At 40.2% G+C, this 14,732-nt stretch overlaps 1 protein-coding gene across 1 annotated transcript in view; it reads right to left on the reverse strand.

Annotated features, from left to right (window-relative positions):
- Positions 1-3,429: 3,429 nt before the first annotated feature.
- The window catches only part of dchs2 (dachsous cadherin-related 2), a 40,579-nt gene continuing 29,276 nt past the window's right edge, over positions 3,430-14,732 (reverse strand). The window contains exons 14-20 of the mRNA XM_034688419.1: positions 14,057-14,170; positions 13,130-13,341; positions 12,890-13,041; positions 11,304-11,434; positions 10,922-11,208; positions 9,401-9,542; positions 3,430-6,598 (exon numbers count right to left, since the gene is read on the reverse strand). Coding sequence (XP_034544310.1) covers positions 3,993-6,598; positions 9,401-9,542; positions 10,922-11,208; positions 11,304-11,434; positions 12,890-13,041; positions 13,130-13,341; positions 14,057-14,170 — 3,644 coding nt within the window. The 3' untranslated portion in view covers positions 3,430-3,992. The remainder of the gene's footprint in view (positions 6,599-9,400; positions 9,543-10,921; positions 11,209-11,303; positions 11,435-12,889; positions 13,042-13,129; positions 13,342-14,056; positions 14,171-14,732) is intronic.

Below are 14,732 nucleotides of genomic sequence, written 5' to 3' on the forward strand. Positions count from 1 at the left end.
AAGGTCACAAATATAAATTCTGCAATGAATTCAATTTTCTGTTGTTAAAAATGTCTATGCTATGTTTCTTTTAAGTTCAGCCTGCTCTGTGTAATTGTTGCAGGGGTTTAAGGGAACCTGATTGCCCCAGGAAGATTTATCCAGAAAAATGCCCATTTTTTTTATCATCCATGTTTAATTTGGTGTATTCTCAAATTTTGTTCACTCCAAATCAGACTGAAAATATAATGAGGACATACAAGTTCAAAATTCAAACAGATTATTCTAAGTTAGCGCTTCATCTGTTTCTGAGTGACCTGGTTCACCCAGGTCATCTGAGTAACATTTGTTTTTAAAGCATGGGAGTCTTTCGATTGATTACCAACCCCTTATGAAAGTTGGGTTTTATTGCCTTTACAGAGAGAGCAGGTCCTCATCCATGGAGTTACCATGTTTCTACTAGACAAACAAAACTCTGTCTCTAGGGAGTTTTTTTTTCTAATGTTTCCCACACAGGTCAAATGGTCACCAGAAAAATGGTCCCTTAAGTGCATGAACCACACTGACTCACTGAATAATATTTACATGAAACCAAATGGCAATTTACCTAAATTTGAACACTATTTGGAGGCAAAATTTAACCCTCAGCATTTTTCCTCTTTGTTAGCCTACAAGCTTCTAAATTGGCGTGGTGATACATTCATAAAGTTATGTTTTATTGAAGTTAGTAACCATAAAGAGTATTTCAACCTACAATTAACAGTGAGCAGGAAAAGTAGGGTAAGTAGGTGCCCAGCAGCTCATCTTCTGCGTCCCGCAGGCTAATCTGACCACAGTTGGGATTGCTGCCAACTCTCATGTCTGCTGAGTTTAACTTTGAAAATGTATGAAGTATTTATTGTTCAATTAATTGTTTTATAAGACTTGAATCTCTCTGTATTCAAGATTTCCACCTCTCTTAGCAAACTGAGTTGCTTGACTGACAGGCATTGTTTGATAAAGATCCACTGAGCAGCTCTCTATTCAGGTATTTGCAACTATCGAGCCGTATGCTGAGACTCATAAGCTTGTTTTTGCCGGATCACCTGATATGGCTAGAGATCTCTTCCATCTCCGTGATCCTGAGGCCAAGAACCTGCTGAAATCACAAATATAGAGTGGTGCAGAACTTGTCAAAACCCACTGAGGTCTGAACTGAGTCAATAAATAATTATTCACCTATCAGTGCCTACATGCAGGCAAACTTGGCTGATATGGTTCGGGGCCTGACTGTTTATTGTCTTTCATGAAACTATCTGATAAAGACTTTAGCTCCTCAGCTTCCTCAGCTCATATGTTCCCTGAGGGCAGCACATTTGGATTAACAGCAGACCAAGTGGAGCCATGTTGAATCTGTATTTCTTTACTATGAACTTAGAGAGGATAAATTCTCAGATGTTCAGGTCGCTGTTTGGAGCAGCAACATAAAAACTCTCCGAGGCTGTAAGGGTGTTGTTTTCTACACCATATGTTTTCATTACTTAATAGCTACTTAGCAAGATTCATAAGGAAAACATCTGAGTTCATGAGGTTAAGATCATGCTTTTCACTGAGACATTCCCATCTTTTTTTCCTCCTTTTTTTCAAACCAGTAGTTGAGAGTAAAATGACCACGTTAAAATCCCTGTTTCAGTTTAGATATTCTTCAGGCAAAGTGCTGGGACACAATATAGATGGCTATATGAAAACACAAGATAAATACACCAACTGAAATAAAGAATATGACTCTATGATACAACCACAATTTTATAAGAGTTTGGATGCTGTGTAATATGTAGATAAAACAGTATTTTTTTTTGCAAATTATTTAAACTCTATATTCAAGGACTCTTCTACTACAGAGCCATACTGTTGCAAATTGTTGTTTGACATTCGTGCTGTATTATGCAAGTTCCCTCTTGAAAAATGCATTGTCTGCATGGCAGCATATGTTTCTCAAAAACCTGTATATATGGTTCAGCATTAATGGTGCCTTCCCAGATGTGCAAGCTATAGCCATGCCATGGCTGCGTATGCATCCCCATACCATCAGGGACGCTGCCTATTGAACTGTGTGCTGTAAAAAAACTGGATTCTCCTATTAAAGCTAGGGTTGGTAGTCACGGAAAACTAGCATGAATTTAAATGTAGCATGTCCTCAGGACTCTGTCTAACCCCTCCCCCCTCCCCTTGGAGGTTCTCCAAAACGACGCCCCCGCTCACATGCACGAGTGCCACTGATTCGCGACCATATGATCGTGACTGATTCAAAACCGGTCCTCAGCTTATCGTTTGTGTTTTGCACTACGTCAACTCATGTCTCACTCAGTGGTAAGAAAACACCAAAACATTATTATAGTGAAAGTTAAAAACACAAACAAACATGAAATGTACGTGCAGGAGGCGGGCAGAGCGGCAGGACAGGATTTGATTGGTTTCATAATTTGGCTCCTGATGGCAGGGATTGGTTGGTGTTTTCCCAGGTTTACTCCGGCTGTAGATATCGGCTTTTTTTTCTCGCTCTTTTTTAAGAACACATTATGTATTGATTGCCATCAGGACATAAAGATAATTTTAACCAGTGTAACAAATAGTGTATCTAAATCTGACTACCAACCCTAGCTTTAAAAACAGAGCATAGGGCATCCATGATTTTCAAACAGACTGTAAAACAGTTTCCACTTTGCCTCAGTCCATTATAAATAAACTCAGGCCCAGAGTAGTCTTTATCTCTTCTGGATCATGTTTATTTTCCTCTTTGCATAGTACAGGGATTTTTAGATGTAATATTGAGCCCATGCAGGGATTTCCACTGCAGAGTCATGTCTGTTTTTAATTCCAGCGACCTAAGGGCCCAAAGATCACAGCCATCCAATATCAGTTATCAGCCTTGTCCCTTTTGTACAAAGATTTGTCTTTTAATGATCTTGCGTAGGCTGGTTGATGAAATCCTTGAATAACTTTATTTCCCAAGATTCTTTAATGCAATTTAAATTGGGATAATCGAAAGTTAAACTCATTTAAATCTCTCAGTATTTTACATAAAGGGCATTTTATGAACAGAGTGCTCATGGTTAATAGTATAAAAATACAATAATTATTGGAACCGGCTCTCACTTGTGATGGAAAAGTAAAACAGACTAAACCTGGAACAGATTTGTAAAAATTGCCTTCAGTGACTGTGAGACAATATCATTGACTTTCCTGAATTTAAATAAAGTGTTTGTGAAAAATCCCTCATGAGTTAAAGGCATTTTGGACGCTGTCTTCATAAGCCTGACATTTCATGTAGTTTTAAAAGACATGAATGTAAGTATGTTGAAGTAAAATATGTCCTTGAGTTAGGGATGAAAGTAAGTTTGGTTCCTAAAGGGATTTAATTGCCATTTTATTGGGTGTATATATTTTCAGAGACAGAGGCAAATGTTGGACTGGATTTAAAACATAGTTTTTTAATGATTTCAGGGAGAACCACAGAACAATGTTGCCTTTCTTTGGTTATTAAAGTTAAACCAACCTTGAAAAACTTTTCATTTAGAAGCTGCGACCAATTTCAATAAGAGAGTGTTTCATTTTCTGCACATATAAACATGTTTACTATAAAACATTCAATAATTAAGTGCGGGCTAGAACAACCGTTCTTATTCAAAGCACTGCTTCAGAAAAATATAATGTAAGAATGACTTCAGGCTTTTCCAGATATTAGTTTAATTACAGAAGTGAGTTATGAAACAAACCCCAATCTAAGTATGAAATGACTACATCATGTTCAAATGACAACTTCGCCTGGTAATTCTTTAACCTTAAAACCAGTCACAGAAAATAAGTCCAGTACCTCACGTTCTATCTCTGGAGCAGTTGTATGCATGTAAATATATTTAAGTATGCAATCAAACTAAACTGTGCAACATCTCTTACAATGAAGCAAGTTATTGCTGTAGGTAATGTATTGAAGATGGAATTGAATGTAACACAAACTTTGAGAAAGTTCATGTCTACACCTGGATTTCTGCCTCCAACAAGCTTGCAGTGTGGGGCCCCGAGTCGAGTCTGATACCTCCTACCCCGGTCTCAGAGACAACAGGTGAGGCACTGGGAGTTCTTACAGTTAGCGAGGAAAGTGAAGGGGAGAAAGTGGGGGTCATGACTGAAGGGGTAAGTCCTGTGTTCCTTGCTAAGGGGGAATATGCATATTTGCGGTGAGAGGGCTTCCTTCTCAGATTTGGCATGCGCACTGGCTTTCGTGGTGGTACAGTTCTAATGCCAGGCTGAGCCACTCCCGTTAGGAGAGGCGGTGGGTACATGAGACAGCTTGCTTCTGCTGCTAAGTCCTCCCGGCCGCCTTGTAGCTCCTCATCGGGGAGCATCCCGATATCATCGAAAACTGCAGCCAGAGTCTCAAAGCGTGGCTCCCAATCCAAAACACTGTCCCAGTTGTAGCTCCCTTGCAGCTGCTCCTCTAGACACAACAGTGAGGACAGAGAAGTGGCAGATGCGTGGACACCTGACAAGGGAGCGTACCCACTCGTCCTCATGCACTCCTCCAAATCCCTTACCTGAAGTATTGCTGGAAGAAGCCCCTCACCCCCTCCCTCCTCTTTGAAGTGGTGGAGGCTTTCTGTGCTGGCCATCCCCGAGACTAAACATTTATTGAGGGATGCAATGTTCCCTGGCCCCACATCAATAGAGTTACACGAGATATTGTCTGCAGCAAAGTCAGAGATTTGGATCTCTGCGATCTGGTTGCTCTCTAGAGACATGTCTCTTTTACGGCAGGGGTACTCATTTATCCACTTTATCTCCTGGTCCTCTGCGGTCTCACCTTCTGCCGATCCACGGCCACTTGAGTCAGACGGAATGTATGGGTTTAAAATGTCTCTTTGGGTCACATAGATACCAGGTCGTTTCAGGTCCTGCAAAGAGATTGGACTTTGTGTTCCTCTATTTGATCCACAGAGTGAACCTGTGCCATGGTTCAAGTTTGCAGCAATGACAGAAGCTTTCTTGATTGCTGCTTCCTTTAACTTGTACCGGAGAACCAGGCACACAAATATGAGTAGAACAAGGAGGAACATGATCAGAGAGACACTCAGACTGAGCATGTGCGCATCAAGAGGCATCCCGGTGAGTGCCTCTGCTGAGCTGGAGATGTTGACGAGAACCAGGCAGTTGGTGGTCTTGGAGGCCAATCTTGGACTACCTGCAGACACAACCAGCTTCACCATGTCCTCATAGCTGCCTCGCCTGCGATACACAGGACCTGACACAAAGATTGCCCCGATTGTTTTGTTAATTGAGAAAAATGGCGATGTCTTGATAAGGGAGTACTCCACCAGCCCATCAACCCCTCTATCATGGTCCATTGCCATCACGTAACCGACCATGTCTCCAGTCTTAGCATTTTCTGGCAGGAGGAAATGGTACTGCTTCTGGGTGAAGACGGGACTAAACTCATCCATTCCCTTGATGCTCACCTGGACCCTCACTGTAGCTGCTTTGTCTCCTTTGTCTCTGGCCTCCACTACAAAACAGTACTCACTCTCTCGCTCGTAATCAAAGGTCTGTCTAGTGTGAATGTCGCCAGTTAGGGAATCGATAGCAAAGGCCTCCTTCTTCTCAGGACCACCACTGCCATAGTCCATGAAGCAGGAGGTCAAAATAGAGTAGGTGAGTTGGCCATAAGGTCCTGAGTCATTGTCAATAGCATGGACGGAACAGGTGTGTGTGAATGCTGGAAGGTTCTCCAGCACAGAGCAGTTAACAGTAGGGAACATGAAGTATGGAGAGTTGTCATTTTCATCCAACACTATGATGAAGACCACAGTAAAAGCCACTTTAGGTTCCTCAAAGGATTCACCGCCATCAGTTGCTCGTATGGTGACGGTGTATTTTGAGTCTTCCTCATAGTCAAGTGAGTGGTTGACAACCAGGAGGCCGGACTGTGGGTCCAGCTTGAGGTGACCTTTGCCGTTTCCTGAGACAATTTCATAACGCAACAGTCCATTGATTCCCAAATCTGGATCCTGAGCACTAACCTGGACCAACCTGGTGCCTACATGGCTGTTTTCACTCACTTGTGTATGGTACTCTGTGCTGGCAAAGACGGGGGCATTGTCATTGCAGTCTGTTACAGTCACCATAACAACAGCAGAGCTGTTCAGTGGCGGCATTCCTCGATCAGACACACTCACTGTAAGTGCATAGCTCTCAGTGAGCTCACGATCTAAGGGGTTACACAGAACAACCTTACCTACATTTCTAATCAGATTATCAACCTGAACCATTTTTACTTCCAGGCAGAATCGCTTTTCCTCGTTTCCTCTGATAATGCTGTAGTCCAAATGAGTATTTTCAGGGCTCCAGTCCTGGTCCTCTGCAGACAGCGTCAGTAGTGTGGTGTCTGTGGGAGTGTCCTCTGGGACAGTGAGGGTGTAGATGTCTTGATGGAACAATGGCGCGTGGTCATTCGTGTCTATAATCAGCACATCTATGGAGGTGACAGCCGACTGCACAGGATCGCCTTCATCTTTAGCTTCAACCAGTACATGGATCAGGTTGTTGTTTGTGATCGCCTTTAGAGGTTTATTGGTGAAAACAGTCCCTACAAGACAAGATAAGAGATTTGTCAAATTGTTATCATTTCATTGTTTCATGATCAGCAACTAAAAAGACAGCCCATTTTCCAAGATAACACAATGTACTATAGCTAAGTCAGAGCAGCTAACCTTAGCACTTCCCTTGCCAACATACCTGTTACAAACATTTTTATTAGCTAGATAACATTTCTTGAAGCTAGCTAAGATTTTCTCAGCTAGCTAACATTACCCCTAGCTTAGAAATGTATACTTTTCCTATTATATCATTTTACATAATTAAATAGTAATGCTAATTAGGTTGTGGTTTTAGCTAATGTTGTCTAACAGCCACAAAGGACTAATCAAAAACAGTATTTTATCTTGAGATATGTACAAGTGCCCCTCTAGATGTTTCTCTTTTTGTTGACCTACAGTTGCTGATAAATCAGAGTGAGGCGAAATGAAATTGATTTGTATGTTCCCATTTTTATACCATGACAACAACAGTTCCACATTGAAGTGTCACAGCGAAAGCATGATCTCAGGGGAAAGTGCACAATGTGGTAAATAGCGATGCATCTAGCAAGCTGAGTCAGTGATTTTGTCAGTGTTGGAGAGTGAAACTTTCAGTAAGTCTTCAAGAAAAGCTGCTGGGTTTAATTTTGTTTGGTCATCAGAATCATGACTGTAAAGGCTGATTTATACTTCTGCGTCGAATTGATGGCGTAGCCAATGCCGGGGGTCCGCGTAGCTCACGTACCTACGCAGAGGCCTACGCACGTAGCTGATATGCACCTCCTCCAAAATGTAACTACGCGTAGAATTGACGCGGACCGCAAGCTCTGTGATTGGTCCACTCAGCGGCATTGTGTTTCTCTCATTTACAGGACTTCCGGGATCCCAGACATCGGCCACACATCGGCCGTGTATTTCATCTCCTCCTCTCTATTCTTCATGTAATCATGTCTGTATGATAAACAGAAACATGTATCAGCTATAGATCAACATAACACGCTCTTAATCGCTGTGGAAAAGTAAATAGAAATCGTAGCGGGGCCAGGAGGAGGCGACCGGCTATCAGAGAGTCTGCACTGTCCTCAAGTGTTTCGGCGGAGAATTGTTGCGCGACACAGACACATCGACGCACAAGTATGTAGTGCTCATATCCGTGTCAGCCCCTGCTGCGTAGGGGAGACACAGAAGTATAAATCAGCCTTAACTGTGTTCCAGTTAACAGCTAATGCCAATATACTATAATGCTCTACTACCCAGATGTAAACAAACACAGATGACAAAAGACATCATGTAGTGTGGTGTGGTTTGGCAGTATTTTGATCTGGAATATGGAGATAAAGTTGTATGTGGGCTGTGTCTGGTTAAACTGGGGTATAACCACTCATCCAGAGCAATGTGTAACCAGCACAGTCATGTGGTCGTTAACCTGCAGCGAGGACCAGGGCAGGTAATGCTAGCTCTGAGTGTTATGAAAACTTCAGACATGCTGGTTAGTGTGAGTTCAGATTTCTGTTTTCATGACCAGGAAATTAGTAGCTTTGCAGCATCCCAAGTCAAAACAAAGGCTTAATAATATGCAACACTTTGACAATAACTTTACAAGCCAATGACATTATACATGGGATTCCCGTGGCCGTACCAGCCTTTTCTGTCTTTAAAATTAAAGTGCACAAAGGGAGACTTTGCTAATGACTTGACATCTGGTGTCACTAATGAAACATTATAAAACTTTTCAATTGCTTGAACAAATGTTGAGGATTTATCTCCCTTTGGAATAAGATCTAAAAATCATGTGAGCTCATGTCAATATGCTGGGAGTTAAATCCAAATTTTTCTTGTCATTGAACACAATGCAACATAATTTCCCCTCTGATGACTCTTTAATGATTTCCATATGAATAATAAGAGCAAATTTTCTTCTTGGATGACAATGATGTGTTTGTCCGTCCAACTTATTTCCAACTTTCATTTCACCATCACTTTGACTTTTCAGCATGATGACTTCATTCATTCTGAAAATCCACTTTAAAGCAGCAGATATTCATTGTTTATGAAATACTGAGAGTCTTCAACCACAAAAAACACCACACACATATTTTGGATTCCATTTAGCGCACTTTTGTCGACACTGATGCAAACTTCACTTTCTGTTAGTGTACCTCACCGCAGAACAGGGCGAACACATTTCTCTGATATTAAACTTTGGGGTTCAAACATGATCGAAGCTCATAAATAACACTTGGGTGGAAAAGACTGCCAAGAATGAAGGAGTGTGGGATCCTTCAAGCTCTGAAGAATTGATCTACTTTCTTGGGTTAAGGGATTTCTAAAGAGGAGATAACATGATAGGCATGGCTCCTCTGAAGCACCTCATCTCAGTGAAGTCTGATTGCCTTTTCTGACGCATTTGTCCCCCAAAGTCCAAGGAACATACTTGATCCAAGATCCAAACGATGTGGAAATACACTTTTACTGGCAGGTAGCCTCTAATACTGAACTCTAAGCTCATAACCAAGGAGGGACTCTCTTTGTACCAGTTTCTTTGCAGTGTGCACTTGACTCTGCCAGAAAAACTGATTTTAAGAGAGGGAATAAAACGTATTTTACCACCAGACAGTCGTAAGTAATGGAACTTGTAAAAACTGATGTAATGTCTTTTACAGTAAGACTTAAACACATTTTGGATCAGTGTTTTATCCGTCTAGTGACATCTTGACCTTTCCATTTTATATGTATATTCAAATATGAACATGTATGTTGCTGGCTTGCTGTCAACAAGACATTTAGGATATATTTTCCATCACTGTTCTTACCGTTGTCTGGATGGATGTAAAAGCCTTGTAAAGGAGATGAAAGCAGTCTGTAGTCAATCTTGCCGTTAAGTCCAGAGTCTCTGTCGGTTGCAGACATTGTCAGAACTAATGTGTCAGCTGAGACCAACTCTGACATCTCCACCTAAAAGAGAGAACAAGTTGTGAGCCATATCTGCAACAACAACATGATGTATACCTTATATCCAGTCTGGAGATCATGAGGTATACTTGGTATCAAATCTGATGCACATTTGTAACAAGGCTAACTTAATAGAGGAGTTATGATTGTACTATAAAGAGGATCTTTAACTTCTTGTTTTTGTTTTTAAATTATGTTTGTAAAAAATGTATTTTGATTAAGTGGAAATCAGACATTCCTCCCTCACAAACATACTGGCTAAGTGAACTGACATCATACTGTACTCCAGAGAAGAGTCTTTATAATGTGAGGAGAAGACCTTTAATATTCAGGCTGATTTGGGGAGCATTTATGGATGCTCTACCTCGACTAAAATGGTAGGACTGATGCTGGATTATGCTTTTAATTTATTTTTTTCCTTTTAAATTCTGGACTTGATCATTATGTTATTTTGTATCATACTGTTCTGTCAATCATATTGTACTTTTTGACAACAAAATAAATGTGTATGAAATGTATGTAATGAGAACCAAACCAAACCAAGGGTCGGGGTGGGGGTGGGTATATGTAGTTGTTTCTGTTTTCTAATTTTTCTTTTGTTTTGTATTTTATTGTTGTTATTGTTGTTTGTTTTCTCTTTAATTTTCACTGTGAAGTTAGGCTACACATTATTTTGCTCTTATCCCCTTTATTTAATATTCCTATTATTGCTATTTTTATTAGATTTTTGACTTATTTATTTTCAAACTGTGAATTCCAATTCCATTATAATTTATATTACTTTTAGTGTCTTTATTTCCTTTATTTGCATAAAATGAAAAAAAAAAAAAAAAAGATCACAAATGATTTACTTTGACTTTAAGAAATAAAAATATCATTATAAAATTAAAAAATTACAAAATTAAAAATTATGTTAGTGATGGAAAAATGTCTTCATCACTCCTGTAACCTCCTTCAGGGAAATTATTGTATTAGTGTTTTGGGAAATGGACCCAAACCAAAGTCAAATTATATTGTTTAAAAAAATAAGGCAGAGTTACACCTAATCATTGGATGTTATGACTCAGTCAATAGCTAAAAAGTAATCATATTTAAAGTAGTTTATGATCAGTCAGTTTTGGAAGGTGCTGTTTTATGAGAGATTAGACACAAATTATATTAGAGACGATAACCAAAAGTTTTCCCCTATTCTATCTTTAAAAAGGCATTAATAGACTGTTTGACTTTACATGATAACATGTTAAAAATCCTGAATAAGCCAAACTTTTTGAACCATTTCTTCTACAACAGTAAAAACATGTCTGATCTATTTCATTAATAGCTTGGGGGCCTCAACCAGTTGGCCGTGTACATTTTTTAATCCATAAATACGTCATCAGTACCTGGTAGGAGACCTTGGTAAAGACTGGTGCGTTGTCATTGACGTCAAGCACTTGAACTTTGACCTCCCCAGAGGTCTGGTGGAGAGAGTCAGAAGCCCAGACTGTCAGCATGTACTCTGTCTGCTCCTCGTAGTCCAGAGCTCGAGTCAAAGTAATCACACCGGTATACTGGTCAATGGCAAAGGGGTTATTGGTGCTGCTGTTGTCTGAAAAGCTGTAAGTGATGGTGGAGCTCAGGTCAACGTCATTCGCAGTCACCTGGGTGACCATGTAACCTGCTGGCAGATCTACAGGAAGACAGCGGATGTCAAATAAATGAACAAATATGAACGTGACAATAATGAATTTTCGGGAAGTTTCAGAGGAGGGGAAGTTGTCTCACTCTCTGCTATGAGCACAGGCTCCATTGGGGGGATGGCTGGACTGTTGTCATTGACATCTACCACTTGGACTCTGATGGTGGTGGTGCTGCTGAGTGGAGGGTTCCCTCTGTCTGCTGCCTGCAGAACCAGCCTGTAATAGAAAAGTAGGAAGACAATGATGCAACTAAATACGGACTTCAATCACAGATAGTTTACTGATGAATAATAGGATGGAAATCTTACTATATGACCCTAAATAATAGAATTGTTGCATCAATAACGCTGTCTTCACTTCAACAAAATGTTGCACTGAACTTAATTTCTGAAGATTTACAGAGTCATCCACAGTTCTGCTGTTGCCATTTTATTGTCATTGTTTGTCAGCTCAGAAAAAAATGAAGTATTAGAAAATAAACAGGTACTCATTTGTAAATGATTTAGAAAGAAAGAAAGAAAGAAACATACTTTATTAATCCCCATGGGGGAAATTCAATTTTTTCACCCGTGTTATTTTTTGGACTTGCTACACACACAGTTTTTGTTATATACATACAATCATGCACACACATGCAGTGGACATGCACTTAGGGAGAGAGAGTGAGGATGCTGCCATCAACCAGCACACTCCAAGCAGTTGGGGGTTCGGTGCCTTGCTCAAGGGCACCTGGGCAGTGCCCAGGCAAGTGAACCAGCACTTCTCCAGCCACCAGTCCACTTGCCAAGATTCATCCATACTGGGACTCGAACTGGCGACCCTTCGGTCCCCAAGCCAAGTCCCTATGGACTGAGCTGCCGCCTCCAATTCATGAAGGATTAAAGATGCAATATGCAACATTTCTCTCACTAACTTATGGTAGAGCGGTAGAGCAGGTTTAAAGCTGCAATGAGGACCTTTCTGTGTTTTGAGTGGACAAAGTGACACCTCTTATCACTTTACTGAAGTTAATTGTTATCTACCCTTATTTTTGTTTGTTTATACGTTCATGCTTATTCAAGTGTTGCTGCAACTGCTGACTTTCCTCTCTAGGGATTAACTAGTTATTATCTTAACTTATAGTCATGGACTTGCAACATCCCTGCAGGACTTTCATATCTCTTTCTTCAATTTTGTGAAGTGTTTTGAAAATCAATAAAACAAACAAACAAAAAAGAAAATCAATGCTGCCACGTCCTTGCAATCTGCATGCACTTTAAGTACAGCATTCTCAAGACATCTTTTAAACCTGGCCCTGTAGTGCAATAAAAAAGGTCTCCCCACTTACACAAAGCTCTGACTACACAATCACACTGACTTGCACTAAAAAGCCTTGCTCTCTTTCACAAAGATATATGATTGATGATTGTGTTGGCATTGAACCACTACAGCTTTATCAGGGTTTGTTAGTGCATATGTGGCAAAGACTCGTGGGATGTGCTTGTTGAATGATTACAAATAATTGCTGTTTTATGTTGTTGAGTCTTTTAAAATTCTAATATCCAATAAAGACTATTTGGAGCTGCAAGTACAAACAGAAAACGTCTGTCTCAATTTCTTTTTTAAACATCTGGTCTTTACTTTCATACATTTTAGAAATAGTCTGGTAATACTTTTATGAGGTTGGCGTACTTGTATGAGGGTGTGATCTCACGATCCAGTAAGACGTTTGTGGCAAGAATCCCACGAACAGAGTCCAAGATGAATGCTCCGTTAGTGTTCCCGGACGCAATTGAATACTCAATCTGCCCATTTATTCCGCTGTCAGCATCAGATGCAAACACCTGAAGAAAATGAAGGACGGCTTATGAAAACATCACGGTGAAATATACAAGATATATAGATGAAGGTTTTCACATCATCCCTATCTACCTGCATGATGTAGGTGTTGTGCACTTGTCCCTCCCACACAGCTGTCCTGTAGCTGCTGTGTTCAAACACTGGTGCGTTGTCATTGACATCCAGCAGGCTGATGGAGACTCTGCAGTGAGCCGTCTGCAGCCCATTGTCTGCCAGCACCACCAGCTGGATCTGAGGGCTCACCTCAAAGTCCAGAGAGTTATCTTTCTGTACACGGATCTCACCTGCAGGAGAAGAAAATACTTATATTTTGAAATACAGGGCAAACAGAACAAATGAAACATGCTTTTTATTTTCAAGGCAAAATGGATTGTTCTTTCTTTTCTCTCAGCCTTTTCCATCCTGGCCTTGTGGTCAATCTATGAGAGGGATCGAAGAAAGTAAATGGAAGCAGAGCAAGGAACAGGAAAAGTTTGGTTTCTTAAAAAAGGTGTTGACAGAAGAACTCTGGGCTGAAATATTTGTGGTTATTATGTCAGCTCTGTATTGTGTATTTCAGTTTGTGTTCCTTCATTACTTCCAAAGAAGTTTGTTTTGGAGCAGAATAAGATAAAATCAGGAAGGCAACAATCATAATTCTTTAGGAAATACTTGTTTATAAACAACAAGATGAACCAGATTACATGGGCGAGCATTACAAAGAAATTAACCAGAGTCTGGAAATAGGTTGGAATAGAAGTTCTGATTGGTTAAACATAAACAATGGTGAGGAGTTGGAATCAAAGCTTGTTTTCTGGATTCTTTTGTGGAAAATAAAACGGGTGAGTGAATGAGAATTTCTGTTATTAGCATAACTTAAATGATGAAAGCATGCATGTCGTTCCTGCACGAGTGCCAAGTGCTAATCATAACCAGTGAGCTCCAGAAATAAATCTGGACCAACAACAGGAAAAAAAGGAAGAAAACACGTTTCCTCTTTTGAAGTTTCCTTTTTCTTACCCGTGTACCGGTTGATGGAGAAAATAAGATTCTCGTTGCCGCTGAAGATGGTGTATGTGATCCTCTGTCTGCTGTTTGTTTGCTCGCTGGCCTCCACTTTTGCTATCCAAGTGCCTTGACAGGAAAGAGAGAGGGAGAGGTTGACGAGGCTTCAAAATATGTGCAGGGAAAAATGAGTACAGTGAAGACATGGGAAAGTTTGTGCAGCAATATTTTGGCAATGCACTGATTAATATGTAAATAATAACTTTGAAAAACAAATAAAAAGCAACCCGGTTCAGTTTCTCATGTGCATGGAACATTAAATCATTTTTTTTCTTAAATCAGAATTTTTTTCTAACACGACGGTTCAGAAGATATTAAGATTACGGGTTTTTGCCCAAATAAGGACATGACTGACTTGATTGACAGGAAGGAACACATAGCTGGCTAGGAGGCTCAAACACTCTTCAAGTCACACTCTTTTGGATGAGTTCAGCATTTCCAATATGGCTTCCAAACAGCGCTCAGGAACAGATGGGTGACGTCACGGATACTACGTCCATTATTTATATAGTCTATGGTCGTGACATAACTTTTGACATAAAAAAGACAGACTGATTGATGGATTGAATATTAATATTCTATCATCAGACCTCTGAATATCTCACTTTACATATCCTGCATGCAAACAAAA

This window comes from Notolabrus celidotus, chromosome 7 (genome assembly GCF_009762535.1).
Source record: "Notolabrus celidotus isolate fNotCel1 chromosome 7, fNotCel1.pri, whole genome shotgun sequence".
Taxonomy (NCBI): Eukaryota; Metazoa; Chordata; class Actinopteri; order Labriformes; family Labridae; genus Notolabrus; species Notolabrus celidotus.